General features: G+C 43.8%; 1 protein-coding gene across 4 annotated transcripts; it reads left to right on the forward strand.

The window, feature by feature from the left end:
• The first annotated feature begins 81 nt into the window (after positions 1-81).
• Positions 82-27590, forward strand: CMTR1 (cap methyltransferase 1). 4 transcript variants are annotated; one of them, XM_064708894.1, is made up of 24 exons: positions 82-141; positions 3027-3170; positions 6433-6575; positions 7305-7463; positions 7936-8028; positions 8775-8846; positions 10119-10213; positions 10317-10389; positions 10587-10785; positions 13264-13382; positions 13638-13734; positions 14830-14962; positions 15900-16079; positions 16486-16542; positions 17499-17556; positions 18206-18274; positions 18434-18565; positions 19061-19183; positions 19882-19973; positions 20561-20629; positions 22050-22097; positions 22667-22779; positions 23314-23422; positions 25129-27590. In XM_064708894.1, the coding sequence occupies exons 2-24, from the start codon at positions 3041-3043 to the stop codon at positions 25259-25261; spliced, it is 2496 nt and encodes an 831-aa protein (XP_064564964.1). In that variant the 5' UTR covers positions 82-141; positions 3027-3040; the 3' UTR covers positions 25262-27590. The 4 variants fall into 4 exon arrangements, with proteins under 4 accessions (XP_064564964.1, XP_064564961.1, XP_064564962.1 ...); XM_064708891.1 differs by lacking the exon at positions 82-141 and adding an exon at positions 1033-1363; XM_064708892.1 differs by lacking the exon at positions 82-141 and adding an exon at positions 1033-1354.
• Positions 27591-27931: the final 341 nt, after the last annotated feature.

The raw sequence follows: 27931 nt of genomic DNA on the forward strand, positions 1-27931 counted from the left end.
AAAGCATCATGATGATCCCATCTTCATTTACCATGGACAGCTTTTCCCATAGTCATTGTTTTGTTTTTCCTATTCCAGGCAAGCATCCTCGTACAGAGCCTTAGCAACGACTGTCAAATTTAACTGCAGAACATGTAACAGGTAATTCAATAATCCAGCTGTGCCCCCCTTCCCCCAAGTGAAGTGCAGGTTTTCTTTAACAAAGGCCCTGACTAGTCAATGATTTACTTTCTCCTCTTCATCATCCCATCCTGCCATAACTCCACCTATTTGGACACACAGTTTACGGTAACTACAACACCATGAGCTACACTTCCCAAGTAAGATCCTCCTGTCTCTTGATACTACTGTGTTTGCTTTGGTTTTGTGAGTCTAAGCATTCCAGCTTGTGTGCTGAGCTCTGTGTCCTCAGGGTTCGAGCTTAATGCAAACTACAAGACGGCTCCCAGGATCAGGTTGGAAAAGACCTCTGAGGTCATCGAGTCCAACCCATGACTGAGCACCACCATGGGAACTAGACAATGGCACTGAGTGCCACATCCAGTCTTTCCTTGAGCACCTCCAGGGATGGTGACTCCACCGCCTCCCCGGGTAGCGCATTCCAATGTCGAATCACCCTTTCTGTAGAGGAATTCCTCCAGCTGTCCAACCTGAACCTCCCCGGGGCAGCCTGAGGTTGTGTCCTCTTGTCCTGGCACTGGTGGCCGGGGGAAAGAGGCCGATCCGCACTTGGCTACGACCTTCTGGGAGTTACAGAGAGCGATAAAGTCATCCCTGAGCCTCCTCTGCTCCAGCCTACAACACTCTCACCTTCCGCTACGCTACACGATCGATGAACATTTTTATATCCATATATTCACAAATTATTCAGTCTGTGCAGCGTGTTCTAAGGAATCCGGGGCTTTCCAGCGCGGCCCGGGGCTGCCCGGGCCCGCCCGCGGTCGCGGCCCTTGGGGCGGTGCGTCACTGCCGCGCGCCGGCGGCCGCCGAGGCCCCGCGCCAGGGGCGGGCCGGGGGCGGGGACGGCGCCGCGTCAGAGCGGGGAAACGAAAGCGGCGGCAGCGGCCTCGCGTCCTCTCTCACCGCGCCCCGGGAGCCCGAGCCCCTCGCAGCCGGAACCCTTCGGAGCCTGCCGCGCTTTCGCCGTGAGTGCCGCCCGCTCCAGCGCGGCGCTGTCCGCCGACCCCGGTCGTGTGCGGGTCAGCGCGGGGCGCGGCCGCGGCGGCTCCCGCGGTCTCCCCGCTGCCCGCGCTCCGCCGGCGGGGGGGTCTCGGCTCGGCCTGTGGGACCGGGGCTGCGCAGCGGGCGGGGTGACGGCCGCGAGGGGCAGGGAAGGCAGCGGAGCTGGTGAAAGGTTCGGAGGGTAAGGACTGTGCGGATCGGCTGAGGGAGCTGGGGGTGTTTAGCCTGGAGAAAATGAGGCTCAGGAGACACCTTATCGCTCTCTGCAACCCCCGGAAGGAGGGTGTAGCCGGGGGGGTTTGCCCCTTCTCCAGGCAACCAGGACAAGAGGACGCAGCCTCAGGCTGCACCAGGGGAGGTTTAGGCTGGACATCAGGAGGGATTTCTCCACAGAAGATGTGATTAGACCTTGGAGTGAACAGCCCAGGGAAGTGCTGGAGTCACCATCCCTGGAGATGTTCAGGGAAAGACTGGACGTGGCACTTACTGCCATTGCCTGGTTCCCATGGTGGTGTTCCCTCGTGGGTTGGGGTCCATGACCTCAGAGGTCTTTTCCAACCTAAACCATTCTGTGGGAGGCCGGTGGGGCGGTGCAAGGGGGCTGGTTGGGGATGTGGAGGGGCTTTCCCTCCTACCTGCGGGGCTCCTGAGGGACCGGGTGTCCCTAACTTGTGCCTAATTTTGCATGGTTTGAAATTTGTCGGGAAGACAGGTGTGCTGAGGGACCCTTAGTGGGATTTGGAGGGTGGGGGTCTCGGTAGGGAGCTGGCAGGAGTGAGCTGAGAGTGTTGGCCTCTCATTTGGCTCTCTCAGAAGAAATATAGAATGGTTGGTTTGTTAGAGATAAACAAGGGTAAAAAACAAAACCTTCAATTGAGGCAAGAGCAGATAAAGGTGAGCTGTCATTAAGAGAACTTCTGGTGGAAGGGAGAAGATTTCTTAGCCATAGTGCAGTGAGATTGTGGGATCATTTTGTAGTCAGAGTTGTGGGGGTAAAGAAAGGATTTGGCCTTAAGCTGTTTGTGGAAATAAGTTTGATAACTAAAGGTTTGAATTGGTGACCTGGGGCATCTTTTATAGCCCAACAATCCTGTGTACAATAATAAACACTAATCAAGGTGCAGTTTAATTTTTTTTTTCAGTTGCAAGGAGGTTTTAGCACTTTTGCCTTTATACTTTTCCCTTTCTTTGCTTGTTGTCTTCTGCAAACCTTCCATCTTAAGCATTAGACCGTTCTCTGAGTTTATGCAAAATTTATCAGCCACATCCAGAAGCTGGATATTTTGCCAGTGATTCCTGGTGAAAAACACAACTGCACACGCAACTTGAGCACACATATTTAATGAACTTTTGTTATAGAGGTTGTGCAGAAAAGCTCCTTTATTAATTAAGATTTGCAGGTGAGGTCAGAGTTGTTTGGAATCTTGTGAGAAATTTCATGGTTCCACCTTGCATAATCTCTGTTAGATGGGTCTGACATTTTTTCAGTTTGTTTGGATAAATTGAATCTTTGATTCAGTGGTAGTAATGAACTGCCATATATTTAAGTTATTTAGCTGTCTACATCTGGGTTGACTTAATCTACCTGCATTTGGGGATAAGTAGGTTGTAGAAGTGATTTAAAATTCATCAGTTATAGGGGGATTTCCATATCAGTTTCCCATTTGATTAGTTAGACTACATGCTTACAAAGGTGAGTTCAAAAGAAGCTAACACTTTTACCTGAAGACATTTAAGTTGAAAAGCCTAATACTGAAGAGCATAAAATGATCTATGCCACCATGCTGCTGTGCATTACAGAAAGTTATGTTTAATATTTGCCAAGTGTGATCTTCTTCTTTTAGCATTTCAGGAAAACATGAAGAGAAGGACAGAACCTGAATTTAGCAGCCCCCAAAATAAGCAGAAGAAGAGGATAGAAGACTTGGGATTAACCCTCAGTTCTACTTCAGATGATGAAAATCAATTCAGTAATCATACTACTCAAGGTAAGGTTGGAGGTCTGGAATGTGCTGCTGCAGGGGATGTAAATAATAACCAGGAATTGAACCTACATCTCCTGAATCCTAAATCCTGATTGATATCCGGAACTTCAAGGGTATACTCTCTCTTTAGGAAAAAGGCTACATTATTTCTTTTCACAACCTTGGATTGGTGTGAATTCTTTTAGGCTTTTTAAAAATCTTATGTAAACCTTTTAATCTGGGAATTGTGTGAATTCAGACGTAGAAAACTGGATTTGGATCATGACGTGCATGATCCAAGGCTCTAAACATTCTTGTCATATTGATCTTTTCAGTCTCAGCAGTTATTTCTGGTTTGGAAGCTCAGTACTCAGGCGTTGTGGGTGTTACACCATAAAGAAGCATCATAATTTTGTTTAAAAAGGAAGTAAGAAACCAGTAGTCTTACCACATTTCTGCAGATGGGAGAAATTGAGATGAATACAATGGAGCCAGTTGGTTGGGGCTTCTACTTTGTAGGACCATCTCTTATGCTGGCTCAGTGTGACTTTGCCAGGGGACAGAGTTGTGAGAGCTCACAGGTATTTCTTTTCAGAAAGAGCCTTTTCAGAGTTAACTCATTGCCTACTTTTTCTTGGAGTGTGCTGTCTCACCTGGAGCTGGGATATACCACAGATGAGGCACGTGACCCCCACAATTGGTGTCGTTGTTGTGGGGCACTCTAAACTCTCCCAAGGTGGTACTTCAGTTTGCCTCACTGTGTGCCTGCTGTGTCAGAGTCTTGGGATTTTTTCATGGTCATGAAGTGTTCAAGTGCCTGAACACATAAAGAAGCTTTCCCTTGTGAAAATGGAAGGGGTGTGTGTGGAAGATGAGGGGGTTGGTGTGGGAGTAGCTGTAGTTGCAGGGTATGTATAGTGTGTGTACCTGTCTGAGGAGGCCAGAGGTGCAGCAGGTGGGAGCTGGGGTAGGGAATGCTCTGTGCACAGCTAAAAAAGTCAAACTGAAGTTTTTTTCATTTTTTCCCCCCTTTTTGATTATTGAGTTCATACATGAATCAAAATAGGCTGTAAGCCTTAGTGTTTAAGAAACAAATTGATACAGTTCAGCAACAATATTATGGGTTCAGTTAATTGTTTATTACTCTATTACACCCATTGTGGTTTCTAATGAAAGAAGGGAGGTTGAGGAAAGAAGTGATTTAAGACATGCTAAGCCATGCTCAGCTGAGCATGGCTTAGCATATTTTAAAAACAAAAAGAGTTGTGAAGTGACTCCATTGTAACTTATGCAGTAGGTAATTGTGTTTAAGACACTTTAAGTGTCTAGCAAATAAGACAGGTAGCAGTTAGCAAAAAGTTAAAAAGCAGGTAGCAAAGTTAACTGAAGCTGTGTACTGAAGAAGCAGAAAGCAGTAACTGACCCTAAAGCCAAAATCCTTTGTGAGTGTGTTCTTAGGTAAAAGCTCTGTGAAAGAAACAGGAATATATCTTGTGATAGATATTTGAAAATTGAGATGGGTACAGAATGTTGCAAACACAGGTTGAATCATAGCCTTCCTTTTTGGAGCTGGAAGCCTCAAATGTTCATACTGTAAAACTTCAATGTAGTAGTTATGTGGGGACACAAGTCCTGAATCTTAAAAACTGATTGCTCAGCAACAAGCACTGAGGACACATTGAAAGGGTTTTAACTACAGTTATATATTTTACAGTAGTGTCTTTCATTTTTACTTCACTTTCTTGTAATGGCCTTTTTTTGCTGATTTTCAGTTGTGTCCTGTTACTTCACTGATGCTCAGTTTTCCAGAACAGGAAAATACAGAGATCTGTGAGTTGAGAGAGAAATAGCCTGTGCTTTGTCTTAAATTAGACAAATCTAAGAAAATTTCAATCCTTCTTTTTAAGTATTTTAATATCTTTTGGGGTTTTTCAACACTTCTGTGGAACTAAATTATTCCTTCTTAAGAGAAAAACAGAAAAAGATCAACTCTGCTAACAATCTTCTGTGTTTTATGTCAGGAGAACTTTTGTAGTTCAACTTCCCCTATTTCTACAAACCAGCACAAAATTATTTCTAGCCCTTGGCAAACAAGGGAGCTCAAGAGGCCGAGGGCTAACTCAGAGCAAGGCTTTGCCTGCTGTGAATTGCTGCTCCTGTAGTCTGTATGAATTAGCTGGAGTAAGAAACTTGTGCCACTGCTTCATCCTCATAGTGATATTACCCCAGGAAAACCAGAAGGACTCATTGGATTGTAGAGCCTCCCTGGGCACCCAGCTGGTACAGAGCAGGCTGAGACAAATGAGACTGCCATGATTCCTGCCCAGATCCCAGTTACATCGTGCCTGGAGCCAGTAGATTTGGGCATTTCACAGCTGGAGAGTAGCAATGAGGACTACACAGCTCACACAGGCCTAGGTTCTTATCAATAGATCCCAAGGTGGAACTGGGCACAGACAGAGCTTCTTTATTTGTGCCCATGAAGGTTCTGGTGCATCAGTTTCTGGTGAGGAAGGTTTATTTTGAGTGCTTGCTATGTGTGTTGATATTACCTTGACTGAACCATTGACTTAAGTTCTTCCTCAAACCTCTCTCATGGTATTTTTAAAAAGCTTGGTGTCCTCTGACCTCATCTTTCTTTTAAGTTCGTATGTATCTGTAAACTCTAGAGGTGAAAAACTGTCTCATTTGCTGTAGTGAACTTGGGAATCCTTGCTAGTTAACTGAAGTATAATAAATGTAGCTTTGTCTTCTTTCTGCAGTGTTGGCCATTTGGTAGATGCCTGTGTACTTGATGTGAGTTTCTGGCTAAGTTAGGGATGGATTTGCACTTGTAGTTAGATAGGATATGTAAGAAAACTCAAAATATTTCATCAGGGTGTAATTGTCACTATTCTCATGAGAGAATCCCTGTGGCCCTTCTCAGCTCCTCAGGATCATTGCAAAGGTCAGGCACACCACAGTACTATTGTGGTCATGATGTGGCTGCTGTGCTGTGTGATGGGGCTTGCCCAGCCCTCTGTGGGGCCTGGAATCCATGGGGTCAGAGAAGCTGTGTGTTTCCCTGAGGCAGCAGGGAAGATAACCAAGTGCTGGTTGCACAGGGTGTGTTATATTGCACCTGTAATTCATTATATTAATTCCTGTAATACATTTGAGATGATGAAGTGTCCTCTGTATGTGTTCAGAGGATTTAATGAGTCTCACTATATTCTAATGTGATTACTGAGATGTCTTTCTTCCATTTTATTTTTATTTTCATTCTCACTTTTTTGTTTGTTTTCAGAATCTTCCAGTAGCACCAGTGGCTCTGACAGTGAGGGTGATGAAAAAAGACCAGTCTTCAGCAATGAGTTCAAACAAGACTCTCTTGTGGAGGGTACTTCATCTCGCTACTCAATGTATAACAGTGTCTCCCAAAAGCTGATGGTAGGTCAAAATAGTTTTGGACCAAACTATTAAGAGCTGATGAGAGCAAAGTGAAAAGACCAGTTTGTTATAAAAAATACTTTGATTCTGATCCATTTTGTAGCAGGGTTCTCTGTCTTGTATTTCCTTACTGTTTTGTACATACATGAAATTGACTGCATCCCCGTGTTTTGTTATTGTTCTCTTATTGCTAAAATTTACTGAGAGAAAACCTGAAAAACTAGCAGATAATGAACATAGTTCTTTTAACCTAAGAGATGTGTATGTGTTTCAGGTGCAATGTCTTGCATTCCTCCTCTGAGTTACGTGAAGTTTTAACTGGTACTTGAAATGCATCTGAATGCATGTTCACAACAAAGAATATCATCACAACATGAATTTTTTTCTATACCAATGTCTTTTTTTATGAACCATTCATGCTTACTGAACCCTGTGATGAATGGCTCCAGGCTCCTCACTACTTTTCTCTCTGAGCAAGCTCTTCCCGCATTACTGAGCCTTTTGCTGTCATTTCAAGCATCATTCTTCAGATCTAGTTGTTTTGTATCCTGCCTCAGTGAAGTGAACTCACTCGAAAGTCCTGAAAGCTGCAATTGAGATTAAAAATGCTCAGTGCCTTTAAGTCACTTCAGGGCAATGTGCCATTTTCTGCACTACTCTTTGACCTCAGCAGCAGTACAGAAACTCGAGTCCACTTTTTTCAGAGTGCTCCCTTTGCTCCTTTTATAGGCCAAGATGGGCTTCCGGGAAGGAGAAGGTCTGGGAAAATATGGCCAAGGCAGGAAAGATATTGTTGAGGCCTCCAATCAGAAGGGAAGGAGAGGCTTTGGCCTGACCCTCAAAGGATTTGATGGGGAGCTCAATATTGATTGGCAGGATGAGCCCGAGGTAAGTACTTTCTGTTTTAAGCCATTTCTCTTGTTGTGTTCAGCAAAAACTGGGTGAAAGAATATGTAAACTGTGGTTTTTCTTGGCAGCTGTCTCTTTTCCAGTGTCTATAAACTGTACTTTGAGTACTAGACTTCTCTTCTGCCTTGAGTAACGGACTCTAATAAAGGGGAATGTGGTGAGGGTTTTTTTGGTTTTTTTTGTTTTTTTTTTTTTTTTTTTTTTTTGTTGTGGAGGTGTTTGAGGTTGTTTTTTTATTTTAAAAATAAATAAGACATGTTTTAGTCCAGGAGGAAAAAACTCTACAGTTTTGGTAGAAAAAACTCTACAGTTTTCTACACCATGACTTGGTGCTGAAGTCATGGCATAACCCCTTATGCTAGCATTGGGAGGCAAACTTTTGGGGAGCAATTAGTTTTTATATTTTTCTGGTAAAAACATCTTTGGCTCTTCCCATGCCTTGTGTTTGCAGCCTAGTGCCTATGAGAAGGTGGACTGGTGCCCTGAGTGTACCACAGAGATCCCAGATGCTCAGGAGCTGAAGGAGTGGATGACTGTGGGGAAGGTAATTTTGTATGTCTTGGTACTTACCAGCCTAAGATAAAGCAGGATACTCAGCCTGGGCCAGTTGCCCTGTCAAATAGCTGTAGAATAGCATGAACTCTGAACAACCTCTTGAGGTTGCTAGTTTAGCTTCCTACCTAAAGCAGATCCAGCTAGATCTGATCAGGTTGCTCAAGACCTTGTTTTATGGAATTTTGAGTATTTTCAAGGATGGAAGCTTTACAGCCTGTTTGGGCATCTATTCAGTGTTTGACAACCCGGTGGACAAAAGAAACTTTACATATGGCTAATTGGCATTTTTTTAATGTGGCTTTTATCCATTGTTTCTTGTCATGTCTCTGTACATCTCTAGGAGCCTAGGTCAATCTTTTCTGCCTCCTGTTAGGGACTTGTCCCATTGTTAGGTACAGCAATAGGATCTCCCTTTCTGCATTCTGAACAAACTGTTCTCAGCTTTTTCTCATATACCAGGTACTTTTTGACCCTTGTCATTTTGCTGGCCCTTTTGCTGCTTTTGTTCCAGTGTGTCCATTTTTATACTGGGGAGTGCTTAAACTGGATATAGTGTTTCATATGTGATCTCAAGATGCCTAACACGGGAGAAAATTCCTCAGCCTACTTGCCACACTGCTGCTGATACAGCCTAGTGTGTGATTGGCAGCCTTCATGCATTATTGGTACATGCTGCATTCTGAAATGACAATATCCTGCTTGCTAATTGCTCCCTGTGCTCTTGTCCTGTTGCAGAGGAAGTTGATGATTGAAGATGAAACAGAGTTCTGTAATGAAGAGCTTTTACATAATGTCCTGCAGTGCAAGGTGAGCCCCTCTTTAGAGAGGAACTGAAGTTTTGGGGAAGCAAGTGAAATAAATAATTAAAGAGGATTGAGTAGTTAGGTAATTGACAAGAACTCAGAATGCCCTCTGTCACCTCGATGTCACTGGGATGACCTAGCATCCTTTGTTTTACTATCTCTTCAGCAGCCAGTTTTGAATCTCAGCCTTCTGAGAGATTTTCTTGGTATAACTGCAGCTGGCAGCTAAGCCCCTGCAGCTGCTCACCCATTCTCCCACCAGCCAGATTGGGGAGAGTATGGGAAGGGTAAAAGTGAAGAAAAGTCATAGGTTTAGATAAAGGCAATTTAATAAGTAAAGCAAAAGCCACTCAATGGAAGGAAAGCAAAAAAAGGAATTAATTCAAGGAATTAATTCACTACTTGCCATGGGCAAGGTGTTCAGCCATCTATCTTCAGGAGAGCAGGGCTCCATCAGATGCAGGGCTTACTTGGGAAGACAAAACCCTAACTCTCAATGTCCTTGGCTGCTTCCTCCTTCCCCCAGCCTTATATAGTGAGCATTATGGGGTATGGTATGGAATATCTGTTTGGGCAGTTGGAGTCACCTGTCCCAGGTATGTCCCCTCCAAACTCCACAAGAATGCATTCCTCACTTCTTGCTGGCAGGGTGGTATGAGGATCAGAAAAGGACTTAATGATGCTCAAAAGCTGCTCAGAAGTAACAAAAACATCTCTGTGTTATCAACACTGTTACCATCACAAATCCAAAATGTATCTCAATACTAGCTAATATGAAACTGCTACTATGAAACAAATTAACTCCACCCCAGCCAAACCAGCTCTAAGAGGAAAGATAGCAGTCACCCGCCCTTAGGCCAACTGAAAGGCTGAAGGCTTGACTAAACTAAGGAAATGAGCTGCCCTTCTTTTCTTGTCTGTTCAGTCTTTCCTCCTAGATTTTATCATGCCCTTGTATACTGCAATAGAGTGTGTGTTTATATATGTGAAAGAAATACTTTAGGCTGGGACTGCTTTTGATGTGGCTAACCATGTTATCAGGCTCTGGAGCTATCAGTACAGAATTTGTCAGTGTTATTAAATTTGCTTAAGAGCTGAGGTGGCTTAGAAGAAGAGCAAATATCATTATGAGACAGAAAACCATTTTGTATTGGTGAACCAAATCCTGCATGGAGTTTGCTGTCTAAGGAGAGAGAAGCAAGAAGATAAGAAATGCTGATGCCTGCCTATCCCTCCAGCCAGTGCCAGGTCCAGAGCTTTGTTTCTGTTTGTGCAGAGTGTATTTGATGAGCTGGATGGAGAAGAAATGCGTCGAGCGCGAACAAGGTCTAACCCCTATGAGATGATCCGTGGAGCTTTCTTCCTGAACAGGTTTGTAGAATGTGTGGTACTGCAGTCCCTTCCCATGTATGCCCATTTGCAGCTGAGGGAGCCAAGGATGAAACTTATCAAGGCCCTGTTTATGTGTTCACAGGGCTGCGATGAAGATGGCAAATATGGACCATGTCTTTGACTACATGTTTACAAACCCTAAGGACAGCCAAGGGGTGAGTTCCTCTCACTTTCAGACAGCAGTGCTTTCTCAGAGAATGTGGAAGGTGGCAAGAAAAGAGAATCTTTAGGATACTAGCTGGGAAAACAGGTCCTCGAAAGATTCCTCTGAGCAGTGTAGTTTATGATGTATGTGGTTTGACTGATGGGAGCTGTTACGGGTCAGAAGAATTTCCTCAGTTTCCTTTTGCAGGTGCCTTTGATAAAGGAGTATGATGCAGAGCTGCTCTACTTTGCTGATGTGTGTGCTGGTCCCGGAGGCTTCTCTGAATATGTCTTGTGGAGGCGCAAGTGGCATGCCAAAGGATTTGGCATGACCTTGAAAGGACCAAATGATTTTAAACTGGAGGATTTCTATTCTGCTTCCAGTGAGCTCTTTGAGCCTTATTATGGTATGTAGTGCACCCATGAGTGTTACCTGATGTTTTTGCTCATGCTGCAGCCTCTGTATTAGTGGCAGGACTGGTATTGATACCAACAGGGGATCTAGGAGAAGCCTAGGGAAGCATTTTGCAAGGTAGAAGCAGGCTGTCATTGGAGAAAAGGGTTGAGGTTGGTGAGCTTGCATATCAAGAAATTTTTCTGAAAATTAATTTTCATTTTTTCAAAATCATTTACATTTCTTACCAGTCTGACCTGGGAATATATTTCATTGTAGCAATTGATATTTGAGTTCTTTGCTTATCTGAACATTATAGAGTGCTTAAAGATTGCTTGGCAATGTTCATCTCACATCACTGATCTCAGCCTGAAACAGTGAATGAGATGACTTGTCATAGAATCATAGAATTGTGTGGATTGAAAGGGACCTAAAATTATCTAGCACCAACCCCCCTGCTGTGAATAGGGACACCTTCCAAGGGACCAGATTGCTCAAAGCCCCATCCAAGCTGGCTTATGAACAGAGACTGGGCATCCACAACTTTTCTGGGCAATGTGTCCCAGTGACTCATCACTCTGAGTAAAGAATTTCTTGTTAATGTCTATTTTAAAAGTGCTCTATTTCAGTTTAAAGCCATTATGCATCATTCTGTCACTATATGCCCTGATAAAAAGTCCCTTCCCATCTTTACTGTAGCCTACTTTAGATACTGAAGGGTGCTTGGACTTCCTAGAGCCTTCTCTTCTCTAGGCTAAACTGCCTCCGTGTTCTCAATCTATCCTTATGGGAGAGGTGCTCCAGCCTCCTGATGTGCCCAAAGATCTATTAGCAGAGCGTTAGACACCTCATTTACCCAACTGTCAGCATGTTTCTGTATCAGACCTTCCTAGCTGTGTTCTCATAATTGATTGTGGGCTCTTAGTAAAGATAAATAAAACAGATTTGGGCTAGAGGCTGTACCTGAATCACTGTGACTAAATGAGCTGCTTAACCCAAGGAAGTTTGTTATTTTAACATGTTTTACCTAGCATTGAGAAAGACTGAACAGGTGTACACAGACAATTGCTGCATCTCATCTCATGCATAGTAACTAGTTAATCTTGGTGATGTGTTTGAGCCCTCTGTCTGCCTTGCCTTTAGGACTAGGAGGGGAAATGCAAGGATTGCTAGTATTTGTGCTTCTTATTTCAGACTATATTAAAGAAACTGGAAGGTGACTGTCGTGTAGAGCAGAGAGCTTGCTTTTCTGTTGTTGTGCTTTGTGTGGGTTTTTTCCTCTCCACCACTTACTCATGTTGGCTGCCACTCTTGACACCTGACTGAGCTCTTCATAGAGAATGGTTAGTAGCACTTAAGGATTAGATCTTAGTTAAAGTGAAGGTTCATGGCAAGGGCAGCAAGGCAGATAAACACCTTGGTTGCAGTGTTTGGATCTTCATAGTTCACAGCAAACTGGTGTTACAGAGAGGAGGAGATACCTGGAGAAATTAATAGCCCAATGATTTTGATTAATTTTTTTGATCCCTTTCTCTTATGCTATAAAGTCAGTGTGTAGTGAGGTGTGTACAGACTAATGGGAAGGAAGTAGCCTGGCATGATATTTCTGTTGTGAAGAATGGTAAAAAATTCCAGTGTCACTTCACTTATTGACAGGATAATTGTGAGGAATTTGGTTATCAAAACCATATCATGCATCCTGATCTCTTCTGCTTTCTAGTCCTCCAGCTGAGGTGATAGAATCTGTAGTTGTAGAAGATTTACAGGGTCTAATACTAAATAGAAGTTCAGGCTTACTTGAGGCACAACTTGTGAGCTCTAGAATGCACCTTAGCTCAGCTTTCTAAAACAGCAGCTGGGAGACAGTGTAGCTCTTTTAAAGAGCCACAGAGGAAAACTGTATGAGTATTTGTGCACAAATCCTACATCTCTTTCCCTACTCCCTTTGTAAACTTGTTCACAGTTTTTTTGGGGGGGTTTGCTTTTTTAAAGCTCAAATTACACTGTGCTTGAAAATAGACTATTATGTTTCTTTGGAATGATTTGAATTCTTAGTAGTAGGTTACAAATGCAAATATAAAGAGTTTTGCCTTGTCTGTAATAACATGTTTTTAACAGGTGAACTGTGCAGTGAAGTTGAATCTTACATTTTCATTAGGTTCAGCTATGTGCCACTCCTGCTTGGATGAGAATATTATGTTGTCATATAGTCTTCATTTGTCTTGTGCTGAGGCTGATGTACAACTCATCATTTGAGCATGGTTATTGTATGGTCTTGTTTCAGTCCCCCAGCCACTCAATCTGAATAATTTTTCTGAATTAAAAAGCATCTTTGGTGGTGAACAAGGGACTTTGTAATGTTTATTCCACCTATCAAGGTCTTTGTAATTTCTGACTAAATGTTGATTGAATACAATAGATCATCTGCACGTACTGATCTTTTATTTGTACTTGCAAATGTATTATTGATTGTCTCCTTTTTTTTCTTTAGGAGAGGGTGGGATTGATGGAGACGGAGACATCACTCGATCAGAGAACATTACTGCTTTCCAGAATTTTGTTTTGGACAATACTGATCACAAGGGAGTGCATTTCTTAATGGCTGATGGGGTTGGTTAATTTCTTTTTCTTCCTGCACTAAAAAAAGCCTGACAAAACTGACACCTTTGTCTGCATGCAATAGGGTGTTTGACATGTGTAGCTACAATATGAAATTGTACAAGCCTTGCCATTAAAATTCCTAGTGCTGATTCTTCTACTTTAAACAAACAGAAATGATCATGATTCCATTATTTAGTTCCTCAGAATCCTTTCCTTGACCACCAGATTTGTGGTGATACTAACCACATGCTATTCACTTTGCAGGGTTTCTCAGTGGAGGGCCAGGAGAATCTGCAAGAAATCCTGAGCAAACAGCTCATGCTTTGCCAGTTCCTCACAGCACTGTCCATTGTCCGGACAGGTATGTTCTGTCCATTGACCTTCCTCCTTCTCTAAGGTGTCTATGGCACTGGGGAACGTTGCTGTACAATTTTTATTGGTGCCTTGAAGTCTGCTCTGCCATGAGTTGCACAGAATTGAATGTGTATGCATGAGTCCTGAGGTGGTTGTCACAAAGCTAAGAGATGTGGCGAGAAAAATAAACTAACCTGTTGTGATAACTGGGCAGTCTACCTGAGATTTATGGCACTAGCTGGACCAACTTCCTCAATATCCCAGCTGATTGGAGCTGAGTGGTGTTTATCCAGTTCTTTCTTTCCTCTAGCTTTTCTCCTTTAAATCTGTCATCTGTGGGATAAGAACTAATGATGCCTTACTCTGTCTTAGTGCACCTCATGGTTGGTAAATGATGGACCTTACACTGAGTTTAGTTAGCCTTTGGCACTGATATAGAAGACAAATTGTAACAAATTGATAATTTGTATCTTATGCCCGATGTTTAGAGGAACCTGAGGCAATGATCTACTAAGGAGTAATCTCAAATGTGATGTGATAAAAGGGGCAGCTTTCTTTAAGTCTTTCCTACATGGGTAGATGATAGTTCTGTAAAAATGATAATAGTTCTGCCTGCTTTTTGCTTGGGGAAATTGGGAATCTTGTTTGAAGGAGAGGGGCAACACAGACTCTTTTCTCTCTAGATGGCAAGTTGTTCTGTTTAGGTAACATCTATTAGTCTTTTCCTCTAGTCTGAGGTTCCTTGTTGCATATATTGGGGCTCCTCTTCCCTGGAGGCTTTGGGATGGCATACTGCCAGGCTGTAGGGCACAGTCTGGGCCTGGAAGGGAAGGATGGGGGGCAGATGGGAGGTTTGCTTGTGAGACAGCCTACATACCAGTTAGATTCTTGCCAAGGGAATGCATTTCTCTCTTTGCTGTAGAGACATGGGGAAGGTGTTTCATGAAGTCTTGCTGGCCCACTTCATAACTGTGTTTGGGATGCTGTTTAATTGCACAAAAACTCTGTTACTAGTTCTACAGAAGCATTGAGGTGCTCAGTATCACCTTATTTCCTTATTATCTGCTGGCATCAAGGTACTTCCTCTTTTTTTTTTTTACAGGAGGACATTTTGTCTGCAAAACCTTTGACCTGTTTACTCCATTCAGTGTGGGTCTTGTTTATCTGCTGTATTGCTGCTTTGAGAGAATTTGCATCTTTAAACCTGTGACAAGCCGCCCTGCTAACTCGGAGAGGTGAGATGCTTGAGCATGAGGGTCTACTAAAGAGAGCAATCCTCTAAATACAGTGATAGATGGATTTGGGTAAGCTTAGTGGAGGCTTTGTGACCTGCCTCAATTAGCAGGTGTCTTGGAGGAGGAAACATTTTAGATGTTTGGTAAATTACAGACAAGGTAGAGATGATATTTGCCAAATTACTGTTATGGGAAGGAAGCTATGGAACTGGGTATGTAACAGATCTTGTTTTGCCTGAAACAACTATGGTTTCAGTGAAGCCAGAGGATATATGAGAGGTTGGACAGGAGCTGGCGCTGCGTGCTCACAGCCCAGAAAGCCAGTTGTATCCTGGGTTGCTTCCAAAGCAGCATGGCCAGCAGGATTAGGAAAGGGACTGTGCCCTGCTACTCTGCTCTGGTGAGACCTATCCTGCAGTGCTGCATCCAGCTCTGGGGTCCCCAGCACAAGGAAGGATATGCACCTGTTGGAGCAAGTCCCGAGGAGGAAAACCAACATGATTTCAACGATGGAGCACATTTCCTATGAGGAAAGACTGAGAATTGGGATTGTTCAGCCTGGAAAAGAGAAGGCTTAGGGGTGGCCTAACTGGGGCCTTCCAGTACTTGAAGGTACTGGATGATCTTTAAGATCCCTTCCAACCCAAACCATTCTATGATTATGTGATATTATCTGTGTTTTCATTGTATCTGTCAATTTTAGCAGAATTGATTTACTACTTGGGGGAGATATGTGGGGGGTTTTCTTAGGGTTGCATTTCCTTGTCTTTCCAGAGCTTAGAAAATGTACGATGACTCAGTGATAGGTCAGTTTGCATCTTCCTAAGGATATTCAGGAGGAAAGAGTTCCTGGGGTTTGGGAAGCTCTCCTTTAAATGGGAGTGTGGCAGAAAAGTTGGCTGTGTGAAGGAACTGATGTCTGTGCCTTGCTGTGCAGGTACGTGGTGTGCAAAGGCCTGAAGTCAGGCATTGAGGATGTGCGGGATTACCTGTTCACAGTGAACATCAGACTCAACCAGCTGCGCAATTCCGACGTGGATGTGAATCTTATCGTCCCGCTGAACGTGATCAAAGACAACCAGGACTTCTACAATTACATTGTCCAATCCAATGAAAAGTGAGTTACTGTGGGTGATGAAGGCTGCTGGCGTAGGCAGATTAATTTAGCATGGCTTCCTTGTGTAACTTCCTGCATTCATGGAAGTGCTTGTTGATGCTGCCACACTGCTCTGCTTTTGTTCCCTGAGAGGCTGAGCAGAGCAGGGGTCTCTGTGCAGCCAGAAATTCTGTATTGCTGTTAGTGACTGTTTGGCCTCAGAGAACTGTGTAGAAAAGAAAGTACTGCCTGATTTGTTCCAGTGATCTTCCTGTCAGTTTGAATCATGTTGGCTAAGATCCCTCATTGCTCTGTGAATCAGACTGGCTTCCCCCTGTTGTCCCAGCACTCTTTCTTGTTTTGAACAGTAGAACAATGTTGGTGGTGATTAATTTGCTCCCTGACAAAAACTTTTCTTCTCTTTTAGCCACTGCAAAGTTCAGATAAAGGCACTAGCCAAAATCCGTGCCTTTGTTCAAGACACGTGAGTATATTCCTCTGCCTTTTGGAGAAGACTGAATTAACCTACTATTAATGAATTGTTTTGCCCTTATTAAATAAGTTATTGATTTGAGTTGGTACTTGTCTTGGCCTTTGGAGCCAGGAAAGTGAAAAGTGCTTTTAGGTAGCTCAGTTTGTGTCTCCACCTGAGTTACTTGCAGAGATGTGTGGGTGGCTGGAGGAGTCCTGAAAACTGATGGTCTATTATCACCCTTGTCGAGAAAGCTTCCATGCACTGGATGATTTCCAGTTACCATAAGTGAGCTTGCTTCTTACCAGGAATGTAAGCAGAAAAGTAACTTGCAGCTGGTATTTTCAATTCAACAGTAACCATCCAAGCTGAGTGTGGGTCATAGCTGTTCATCTTTCCAGGGGCAATTCAAAACATCTATGTTACGCACCTAGAATTACCTAAAGTTTGATGTTAATTGCTTGCATAAAAATAAAGCCATTGCAATGTTTCCCTGCTATGACTTTTCTGCTCAGGTGTTATCCAGACATAATATGGGGTAGAAAGTTGAGAGAATATGGTAGTTAGAAATTGTCTTAGAGCTGATTCTACCTTGAAACTGTAATTTGTATGGCCTTCAGCAGGTTTTCACTGTTATTTTTAAGATCTGTGTACCCAGATCTTGGAGATTAGCATAAGTTTGTACAAATACATAACTTAGTGAAAATATTTATACCCAGTGGTACTTTCATGGAATGAAGGGATGGCTGATAGTCAGTAGTGCAAACCATGAAACAAAGCTAAACACAGGAACTGGAGGGTGGAGAGGGAAGGCAGCAGCCTCTTTCATACAACCCTTTGTGGAGCAGTTCATGTTTGTTGTTCTCAAGCCAGATGCTGAAAGTTCCAGATTTTAAAAGGCTGGGATATAAAATGCTGCAAGATCAAGGAGGTTTCACCATCTTTAACAGTTTGCTGTCTTTCTTTAGAACGCTGGTTGAGCCGCGGCAGGCTGAAATCCGAAAGGAGTGTCTCCAGCTATGGGGGGTAAGTAAGGGGTCAAGCAGGCAAACTGTGAAGGTGTCCTTGCTACAGTGAAACAAGAGTGGAGCTGCAGTAAAGATAGGACTTTCTAGACGGAGGTTCAATATCTTGTCTTGTGGGAAAGTCAGAAAGCGTTTCAAGCTGTTGTGTAATCAAACAGGTTGTCCCTGATTTATTGTGTATGGCTTAACTGAGCAGGCTTCTTTGCAGTTGCGAATATTTCATTGCACACAGAATGAACTCAGCAACTAGATCCCAAGCAGCAGAGCTTTCTAAAAGGTCTTGTTTTATGAGTCTGCAGTTTTCCTAAGCTTTTGACTGCAGTGAGGCCATAGATATGGCAGTTAGTTTCACAGGCTGATGGTGTGTCTTTGATGAAAGGATATTTCATCAAAACATGCATGATATCAAAGGTTTAGACGAAATCTTTCTGGAGCTGCTGGTTGGTTTCTGTGAGATGTGGCATGCCTACATTAAATTTGCAAAACATGTGAGACATTTTATTTGCCACATGACATCTCTTCTTCATCTTGAATCCCAGGAGCAGGAGTTTCAGGGGCAGAATGTCCTGTCATATATTGAAACCAGAAATGTTCCTTTCAATGTGCCAGAGAATTAGCACCCAGTATCAATTGTTTGAATTTGTTTTCAGATTCCTGATCAGGCTCGTGTTGCTCCTTCATCTTCAGATCCCAAGTCCAAGTTCTTTGAGCTGATTCAGGTGAGAGCTTGCCTAGAATCCTTTCATACAAATATAACTTTTTTTCATATTGGAATTAAGAGATGAAGAAGCTAGTCCTGGATTATTGCTTCATGTAGAAGTTATGTTTACCTGCGTGTTGATGTGTCTATCTTGCCTTTTCCATATTTTGCTCTTTAGGGCACAGACATTGATACCTTCAGTTACAAACCCACTCCTCTGAATTCCAGCACACTGGAAAAAATTCGCCAAGTGTTAGATTACCGGTGTATGGTGTCTGGAAGTGAGCAGAAGTTCCTCTTGGGGTTAGGGGTAAGTGCTAAGAACAGCCTGGGAGTCTTGCTGATTAATTTCAATGCTACTATTCTGCCTTGCCGTTTCATCCCATCTTTTTCTGCCCTTAAAGGCCTAAAAGAATCTCATCAGCAGTACCTGAGACTGCTAGTTATTTATGTTTCTTTCTCCTGATGTCACTGCCTTTCACACTAATTAACCCTTTTTCTGTAATCTCAGCCTACACAGAGACCTGCACTCCTGCTAGTGTCTCTAATTATCTTCACTGTCCTTTTAAAGGTGTTCTATTTCTGCTTCTTTGTGTGGGTGTGAAAAGTCACTGGTAGATTAGAATTGGTGTTTTTGTTCCTTTGCTGTAGAGGTTAAATTCTTCCTTAAAACTTATGACAAAGAAACTGCCTGTGACAGCCTAGGACAAAAAGATTCTCTGAGGGTTGCTCTGCAGTTAGAGGTCTCTCTCCACCCCTGCCCTCAGGAAGCTTTGGCTGAATCTGACTCTGTCTTTATGCACAGAAATCACAGATCTACACCTGGGGTGGTCGCCAGTCAGACCGCTGGACAAAGCTGGATTTGAAAACTGAGCTGCCACGAGATACTCTTCTCTCTGTGGAGATTGTTCATGAGCTGAAAGGAGAGGTAGGAACCTACTCTCTCTTACCATTTTGCTACAAAGAGCAGTTTTACTTAATCTCTGTACGATACTGCAGAATAAATGTTCCATCTGTGCCGGGTACAAGGTGGGCTTTTTTTGTATAAGATCTTTAGAGTAACTATTTTGGATTAAGTTCTTTCTGTCCAGTCCTAGAAATATGAGCCTTCAACATTGTTTTGAAAACACTCTGGACCTGATGTGTTGCTGTTCTAAGTGGAGCTGCACAAGATGCTGCCACCATGACTTCATGTGTCTGTGGCTCTGTGGGTACATAACCGCTCAGTAGTGACTGCAGGCTACGGGGAGAAGATCCTCGGGGTATATTTACAGTGTAAAGTGAAAAATCCCAGGTGCCTGGGAAGTTTCCCTGTCCTCTTGCACCTCAGGCAAGGATACTGTAATGTGCTGGGCTTTGTGATACCTGATAAGGCACAGATAGCTGGTGATGGCAGCTGTGGTCCTGCCCTTTCTCCCTCCCATAAGACAGAACTGGGTATTTGAGATGCACCAGTTCTTGGAGGATGCCATGTTCCTGTAAAATGGGCAGCAGGGAATTTGTGTGTTTCTAACACCTGGAAAGGTGCCTTCTTGCTAGAAGAGATGTCCTGTCAAAAAACAAGCTATAAATCAAAGCTGAAATATCAACAGTGTGAATAATCAATCTCTGTATTGCTGTCCTTAGGGGAAAGCCCAGAGAAAAATCAGTGCCATCCACATCCTTGATGTCTTGGTGCTGAATGGCAATGATGTTCGAACGCAGCATTTCAACCAGAGGTATGTAGGTTCTGGAGAAGCTTTTTTCTGTACATGTCTAGGAGTGACTGGGAAACAGTGTCCAGACAAAAAGCAGAATGCTGAGCATGGGGACACATGTGCATTCAGCTGAAACACTGCTATAAAGATGAACTGGGAATGAAGCTGCTCTGAACTGAAGTACATACAGGCTTTTCCTTGGTGTATGAGGGCAGCTCTAGCTTCTTTCTTAGCTTAGGGTGAGCCAGGTATGGCTGAGGTAAACTGATCATTCTGGGAATATATGAGCTGAGAGAGAAGGAACAAGCCCCTCTATTTCCTTCTTCAGGGACATGTCTGCTAATCCTGCTAGCCTGATAAATATATCAGTGGTCAACAGCATGAGGACTAAGAGAGTAAGTTATGGAGACTCATTTGTAATGGATAATAGGCAGTATCACTGGGCACTGAATTGGAAGGGTGGAGTGAAGAGAAGTCTTGCTAGACCCATTTGCCTAGCAGTCTGCATGTCCTCAGTTGTCAAATCACTTACTCTGTTGAAGCTGTTCCCTCCCTACTGTGCCAAAGGCCCCGTTAACTTGCTGGGTTCTGTTTCCATGTTTGTTCAGGATTCGGCTGGCAGAGAAGTTTGTCAAAGCTGTTTCCAAACCCAGCCGGCCGGACATGAACCCCATCCGGTGAGTGACACCTCCTTCCCTCAGCCTTGGTGTCAGTGTGTGGAGGACATGAAGGGGAGTTAAGTTTCAGGCTGAAATTCATTGTTCTGGTATGTTCTTTGGAAAGAGGCTAAAAGCTTTTAGTACATTTAAGGTAAATATTGTTAATGGAGAAGTTGTGCCCTTCTTTCACATGTCAAACAGTCACACTTTCATCATAGGTGGATTGGCTGCTGTTGATTCCAAGTATGTGTGATTGTAGGTCTAGTACCCAGTGAGCTTAATCATTGCAAAGAATTCTGTCCTTGTCTGCCCTGAAGGGTCAGCAGCAGTACAGTGATGCTGACTGTTAGCAAATGCAGGACTGACCAGCGTCTCTGAGGGCAAGGCTTTACTTACAACCCCTAGGAAAGTTCCTGACAAAGGGTTTCAGCTTTGGTTGTCTCCTGGCCTTCTACTTCATTAATTCTACTGCAGTGTAGCGTAAGAGCACCACTGTGAAGGCATCAGTTACGTATTATGGACAAAACAGCTTCTCATTCACAAGCTGAAGTGCAGCAATATCCTGAAAAAATCTGGAGGAAGGTAAAGAGGATCTTCTCCATAATGGCTTAATGGAAGGTAATGAGTGGAATCTCTGCCTAATGACAAAGGGACAATTGTAATGATTGGAGGAACCCAAAATGCTGGGGAAGGCTGAAGGTGAAGTGAGGAGGAGAGCTGGAGAAATGGATTGTAGAGGGGTCATTTGCTGCTTTTGTGGAAAGGTGTTAAAGTGTTCCTGCTGTGCTCTTTGAAGCCTGATGCTTGTAGCAGTATGTGGGAAATGAGTGGTTGGGGTGTCCAATCAGAGGCAGTGCTTTTTTAACTTACTCATTGTTTTTCTGTATCTCAAAACAACAAAGCCAGTTTGATGTAATGACAGAATGAGGACTCAAAACAATCTTTACTGATTTAAAAAAAAAAAGCTCTTTTTACCTCAGGGTAACTAACAAGTTTGTTGTACCTCTGAGGATAGTAATGGTGAAGATCAGATTGTTAATTTTACTGTGAGGCCAACATGTTGAAGCCAGAACATGCCTGGGACTGAGCTTGGTCAATTTATCTGATGGGAAAACAAAAGCACCTGACTTTCACTGTTTTCACTTTTCTGTATAGTCAACCTGAGGTAAAAATGCACAGTTGCCTTAGCAGCAAGGACATTTATCTGCTGCTTACAGCAATCCAGCCATGACCATGCAGGTGTCAGGTTTTCTCAAGCCAGGAAAAACTAGGCACTGAAGCATAAAGACAGAGGAGATAAAGAAGGGTGAAGCTCAGTTGAGCCTGACTACCTCATGCTATATAAAACCAACCATTTGTCTGCTACCCGTAGCTGGGCAGAAAAAAAAAAGCACAGTTTAAACTTTTTTGAAATAATGTTTTTGTCTTGTCTTCCCAGAGTGAAGGAAGTATACAGATTGGAAGAAATGGACAAGATTTTTGTGAGGTAAGCATTTGGTGCAAATAAAATGTCAGGGCCCACTGAGGTTATCAGTCACTGTGCAGAGCAGTGGGAGGGATGTTCTGATCTGTGCTAGTGGGGTCATGCAGAAAGAGCTGTTAGAGCTCGTGGTGGCTGCTGTTCCTGAGATGCTGCTCACTCAGAGCATCATTCTAATGCCGTAGATGTGGCCAGTGCACTTCATAACAGTTGGAGTAGCAACAGTGCCTGAGTTTGGGTGCAGAAGTATTGATACTTCTCAGTGGCTTCAAAGGTCAAGAATTCACACTTGAAATAGGACCCTATTTGGATTAATTATGGTAGCTTATCACAGATTTTTCACCACAGCACTCAATTTGCAGCCTGATCTAGACAGGTCTGACTGGTTTCTCTTGTCCTGTGTGAATAGGCAAAAACTCCAATTTTTCAGGGTGTGATGATTTTAAACCTATCCTGTGCAGTGCTGTCAGTTCTCACTGTGACACTCTGGGGAAGGGGATGCAGGTGGTACCAGGTGTGTAGAAGCACAGTAAAGGAAGGAACACTCTCTATCACTGCCTTCTCTTAATGTTTAGGTTAGAGATGAAAGTCATCAAGAGTTCAGGGGGAATGCCCCGGCTGTCCTACACCGGCCGAGATGATCGGCATTTTGTGCCCACGGGACTCTACATCATACGGACTATGAACGGTAGGAAGAGAGAGTCCCCACTCCCTCTCAACTTTTCTTTATCTCTCCAAGTAAAAAGTACTGACCAGGCTTGCTCATCTTGTAACTTGGTAAAAAATGAATGGCAATATTCAAATGGCTAGAGATTAAGTGTTTGCATGTAATGAGGGTAGCTTGGATTTGGGTGAGGTTTAGGGTGTTATATGTAAGTTTTTGTGTTGTGGGTTGATTAGCTATCATGGGGGTAATTCCATTTTTTTACCTGATGGACTACCTTCTTTTTTAATGAGATCACAGTTTTTCATCAAGATGCTTTCCAGAGTAATAGGAAGTGGAAACACCCTGTTTCAAATGTCAGCTTCTAAATGGAGGGAGATGGGGTTTTTTTTGTGAATAGAGAACAGCTTGGGAAGCAGGTTGTCTTGGGAGAAGGAAGGAAAAAGGAGTGATGGAAGGATCACAGTTACTCTTATAGATTCCTCCTCCCTGCTTTTACTGTATGTCTATTTCTTCTGTGATTTTTTTTTTCCCTGATCCCTGTAACCCCTCTGCTAGATCCCTGGACAATGGCATACAGCAAAAACTTCAAGAAGAAATTCTTCTTCAACAAAATGACCAATGTAGCGACATATAACCTCCTTCCTGAAGCCATTGCACCCTTTCAGTGAGTATGAGCCAGAGCTGAGGCTATGGATGAGTATGTGTCTGCCAGTGTGTGTTTGTGCCTGGGTGTTTGGGAGGGCTGTGTCCTTGCAGTCGTTTGCAGTGCAAGTGTAGCTAATCACCAGAAGGGTGTGCTGCAGGAGCTGGCACCTTGTCAGGCTGTCAGGAAACTGCTGATGTGGAATCATGGATTTTGCAATTAATGGCTATGAATAGCGAACATGTCACAACTTTGTTCTGCTGTCTGCAGCAGACTACAAGTTACTGAACCTCCTGCATGCAGGGAAGTAGAAATTGAGCCCAGCAACTGTAGTTTGCTGCATCTCTCTATTTAACATGTTTGGTTGGAAGTTGCTAATTTAAAAGCAAATCCCAGCTCATTTAGCCCAGGCTCTGAATAACCTGTGGGAAGCTGGGAGCTTTTTTAAAGAGAGTGAGAGAGTAAAACAGTAGCTCCTTGGGAAAGGATGGAGTGGCATGCCATTGGACAGTTATTAACATTGTGGCTGCTGAAAACCATCCCTATCTACTGAGTACTAGGCTGAGGGCATTACCCAAGTACAGCAAATCCTGAGTCTGATGCCTCAGGGCTCCTGGGTAGAGGTGTTCTGCACTACTACCATTACTCAAGACTGTGCCTCTGAGTAAGAACTTGGTATGAAATAGCACTCCTGATTTTCTCACTTTGAACCTCCTTACTGTCTTAGAGCAGTGCTTTCAAGAATCCTTAAGCCTATCTTCATGTGGTGAATGGCAGAACAGGCTTAAAAGGAGAGGCACATGATGCTTTTTCCCACAGTGTGTCAGGGTGGGGTTAGTTCTGCCTGTGTACTCTGAAATAGGCCAGCATGAATCTACAGGAATGGCTGAGGAGGTGGAGGGAGTGCTTGTGTGGGACTCCAGAAGGGATGTGTTGTGGTTAGTGAGTACTAATATGTCTATAATTAGCCACTGACATGTGCTTTTGTCGCTGTGCTGGTACTGCTTTGTTAGAACAGAAGCATTAAATAAGCTATGAATATTAAGTGTCAGTAATTGTACAAAACTAAAGACTGCTGTGTTGGCAGTAATTAGCAGCTCTGATTTCATTATGGCTGGGACTGTGTTGATGCAGTGAGGGAGGGCTGTGCCTGATGGATGGAGTGGGAGATGGCATTGTAGGACCAGAACTCTCAGCAGCAAAGCAGGGCTCAGTTATTTCACATGAGGGGAAGGAGGGAATGATTCTGGCTGCTTTTGTGCCGTGGGAAGTGCTGTTTGTTTGCAAAGCTACATAGGACAGCTGTTACTGATTATGGTAGGTATGTGGTGAGGGATTAGGTTGCTGCTTCTGGCAGACTTTCTAAATTCTTCATTAAGGTCTTTCCATTGCCTGCAATGACAGTTTCATCCTCTGAGAAACCTAGGGGGAGGTAGGGTTTTCCCCTAGTGACCTGACTCCTTCCAGCAAATACTGAACTGAATTTGAGTGAAGCTAGAATTAACAAGTTTGTTTCCATGGAAATCTCTTAGGCTTGGCTGTTGCTGTACTTTGAGGGCTGTAGAGTTTGTAAGGTGAATGAATAAATGCACTGGTCTTTTCTAAGGCACCTGCTCTGAGTATTCCTGTGTGGCTCTCATAGCAAGGGCAGCTGTCTCTCACTGGGATGGAAGTGTTTTCCTTTCCCTTCCCCGCCAAACTAACCTTGCTCTCCTCTCTGCCCACAGTGTCTGCCATTACAGCCGCCTCTTCTGGGAATGGGGCGAAGGTGTCAAAGTGCATGACTCTCAGAAAAGACAAGATCCAGAGAAGCTATCAAAGGAGACTGTTCTGTCTTTCATCCAAGCACACTACCCCTAACCCTGCTCTCCTGAGGGTGCAGGGAGGGGCTGAGCCCAGCTTGGATTCTTCAGGGACTGATGGGACTGGGAAGGCTCCACAACTTCTATCCTGATATTCTCCAGAGCTGATTTCCTGGAGATGATGGAACCAGGGGATGGTATGCAGAAGGCACAGGATGAGGCTTTGCCCTGGTAGTGTATATAAGAGTACAGCCCAGGTAGCACCTGCTGCCAGAGTACCCAAGGTGACTCCTGGAGCCGAGGCCTAATGTCCTTTTGTCCTGACCTACTGCATGCATGAGGCCAAGGGGTTGGCAGCTTTCTGTGCTCCTATTCAAACATTCAGCAAGGTTTGTGGAGCTCTGTGTGTGCCAGAACTCCCCATGCTTCTGCTTCTCTTGCAGTGTGGGAAGGAGCAGAGATGTTTTGATGGCAGAGCTGGGCAACAGCACATTGAAGAGGCCCTGCATTGCTCCTGGCAGCTCTCTCCTTGGCCTTGTCAAAGGCTACACTATCCAGTGGAGGGTGTTAAGTCTTTGGTGAGCTGTGGGCAAAAGTTACATATTCTTGTCAGTGTCTCCAATGCTTCTGTTTATCAAGGCACTCAGCTAGCCCCTGGCAATTCTTATGTGATGGTTCCCTGTTGGGAAAAGGCCAATGCAGGTGATGAGTACGGTTCCTGGCGTAGATCTGATGTGCTCACACCTCTGCAAGCTGCTGTGACAAGGATTTCCTCTCTCCAGGTTAGTGACTGATGCCAAGCCAGCAGCCTGGGGCTAATTTGTGAAAATGTACTATGGTTGGTGTACATGCTTCATAGTACTTCTGAGACCAAGGTGCTTTGGTTCTTGGTACTTAACATTATTACCTAAACTTTCAGTGAGGAAAGTGGATGTGGGAGGGAAGACATAGAAAAGCTAGGATGCTGAAGTCCTGGAAGAAATGATGGGAATGTCCTACTTAGTTAAAAAGACCCAGGGCTTCAGTAGAAAGATATCTCAACTTTAACCATGTAGGTTAATAAGAAGCAATTCCTGTCCTCCGACTGTACCCACTGGAAAGGTAACCAGACTTTCCTTTTAAAATACCAGACTGGCTTTGAAATCCTCTGTATCCTATTTGATTCTGGAACTGCATCTGAGGTGAAGGCACAGAGCCAGGAAACTCCTCTCAGTATGGCCTTTGTGTCAAGACTTCTCCATGCACTTCTGTGCCAGGCTCAAAGCTGGCTTCTGTTGCATGTTTTATCTTCATTTCTGGTTTCTGTGGCACTTTGCCAAGTCTTCCACATAAATCAGAAGATAACACATAGTTGAATGCTTTGAGATAAACAGCAAGATAGTCCAATTTTTGTTTTGTTTGTTCTTGGCTTGTTTTTAAACACTGATTGGCAGTAGGGAGAAAAGTGATTTAGGGGGTTTATCTGAACTGTGCCTTAAGGAAAGCTATAGTTCTAGTATCTATAGCGTTATTTAGACTGTCTTTTTCTCCACGTCCATGTGAATGATTTGAACAAACCTGTGCAGCAAGACATAGAAACCTTGACTTAGACACAGGTCTGTCAAAGCAGTTGAAGGACTGCAGGCTGTTAGTGCATCCTCTTGGCTGATCTGTAGACCCTCTCTGCTCTCAAACATTGGTAAAACGTGTATGAAAGAAATGGTGGCTCTTCCCCCTAAACAACAAGAAGTGTGTCATTAGTAGCTTTGCCTTGGCAAAGGCACTTCCATGAGGGATGGGGAGGAATCTCTCCCAGTGGGCAATAAAGTACCTCAACCTCTGGTGTCCAGCCCTGTGTACAGTTGGCTTTTTAAACCAACCAGCAATTTGAGTTCTAAGGACCTCTGTGGACTGCCTTGAGGCTGTTCCAGTGCCAGCAATGCATGCTGCTCCCTCTGCCAGGCTCCTTTGCAGTGTTGTGTCCTCAGCTCAGAGCTTTGACTCCTGGGGGCTGGCAGACAGAAGAGTGACTAGGAAGTAAACCAGGATCAGTGTAGGCCTTGGAGGGTACAAAAAAATTTGGTCAGTCTGCAGGCTAGCTTTTATGAATAGATGTTTTGTTTATTCAGTTGTCTCTAGTTGCTCATTTTAATTTGCTTTTACTTTTATTTTCATTTTTGATGCACTGAACCTTGATTCTAAATCTCCCTTCAAGAAGGCAGGCATGAGCCACCAAGCTACTTGCTTCCCTGCTGAGGGATTATGTTGGGAAGGGCGGGTGAGGAAGGTCTTGAAGGGAGTGTTTATGTATGTTAATTGCACAATGTATTGTTATTAGGCTTTGTATCATTCTGTGTTGACTTCTATGCTTTCATGTTCTATTACCAATACAGCCCCTTTAGTTCTCAGCAGTCCTTCTTTCCTTTGCTTCCCACACAATTCAGGCCAGCAGTGCCTGTCAGTGTGGCAGCAGAGAAATGTCAGCAGAGTTAAATATTCAAGGCAGTCCATTTTAAAAGTTTTTGTGGCAAGTTTAGAGCATTGGAATGAGAGGGCATTACAGGGGACAGTCTCTGAAACTCCTGCAGCATGGGTAGGCTCCTGTTCCAGTCAAAGGAAGTACATTCCAGGCCACAACAGAGCCTGGAGTAGTACCAGAGCCTGAGCAGTAACCCACTGCTGAGAGCTCACTGACCAGGGGCTTAAGTGCCTAACTTAGTCTAAGCTTACCATAGTGCAATATGTGCCA

This window comes from Zonotrichia leucophrys, chromosome 3 (assembly GCF_028769735.1).
Source record: "Zonotrichia leucophrys gambelii isolate GWCS_2022_RI chromosome 3, RI_Zleu_2.0, whole genome shotgun sequence".
Classification (NCBI taxonomy): Eukaryota; Metazoa; Chordata; class Aves; order Passeriformes; family Passerellidae; genus Zonotrichia; species Zonotrichia leucophrys.

What these genes read in the sequence shown, in the direction of transcription:
- CMTR1 (XM_064708894.1), top strand. Translation starts at nt 3,041, where the DNA reads ATGAAGAGAAGGACAGAACCTGAATTTAGCAGCCCCCAAAATAAGCAG. An exon ending in ATTGGCAGGATGAGCCCGAG is followed by an intron (nt 7,464 to 7,935) that starts GTAAGTACTTTC and finishes TTGTGTTTGCAG; the next exon opens with CCTAGTGCCTATGAGAAGGT. An exon ending in GCTCTTTGAGCCTTATTATG is followed by an intron (nt 10,786 to 13,263) that starts GTATGTAGTGCA and finishes TTTTTTCTTTAG; the next exon opens with GAGAGGGTGGGATTGATGGA.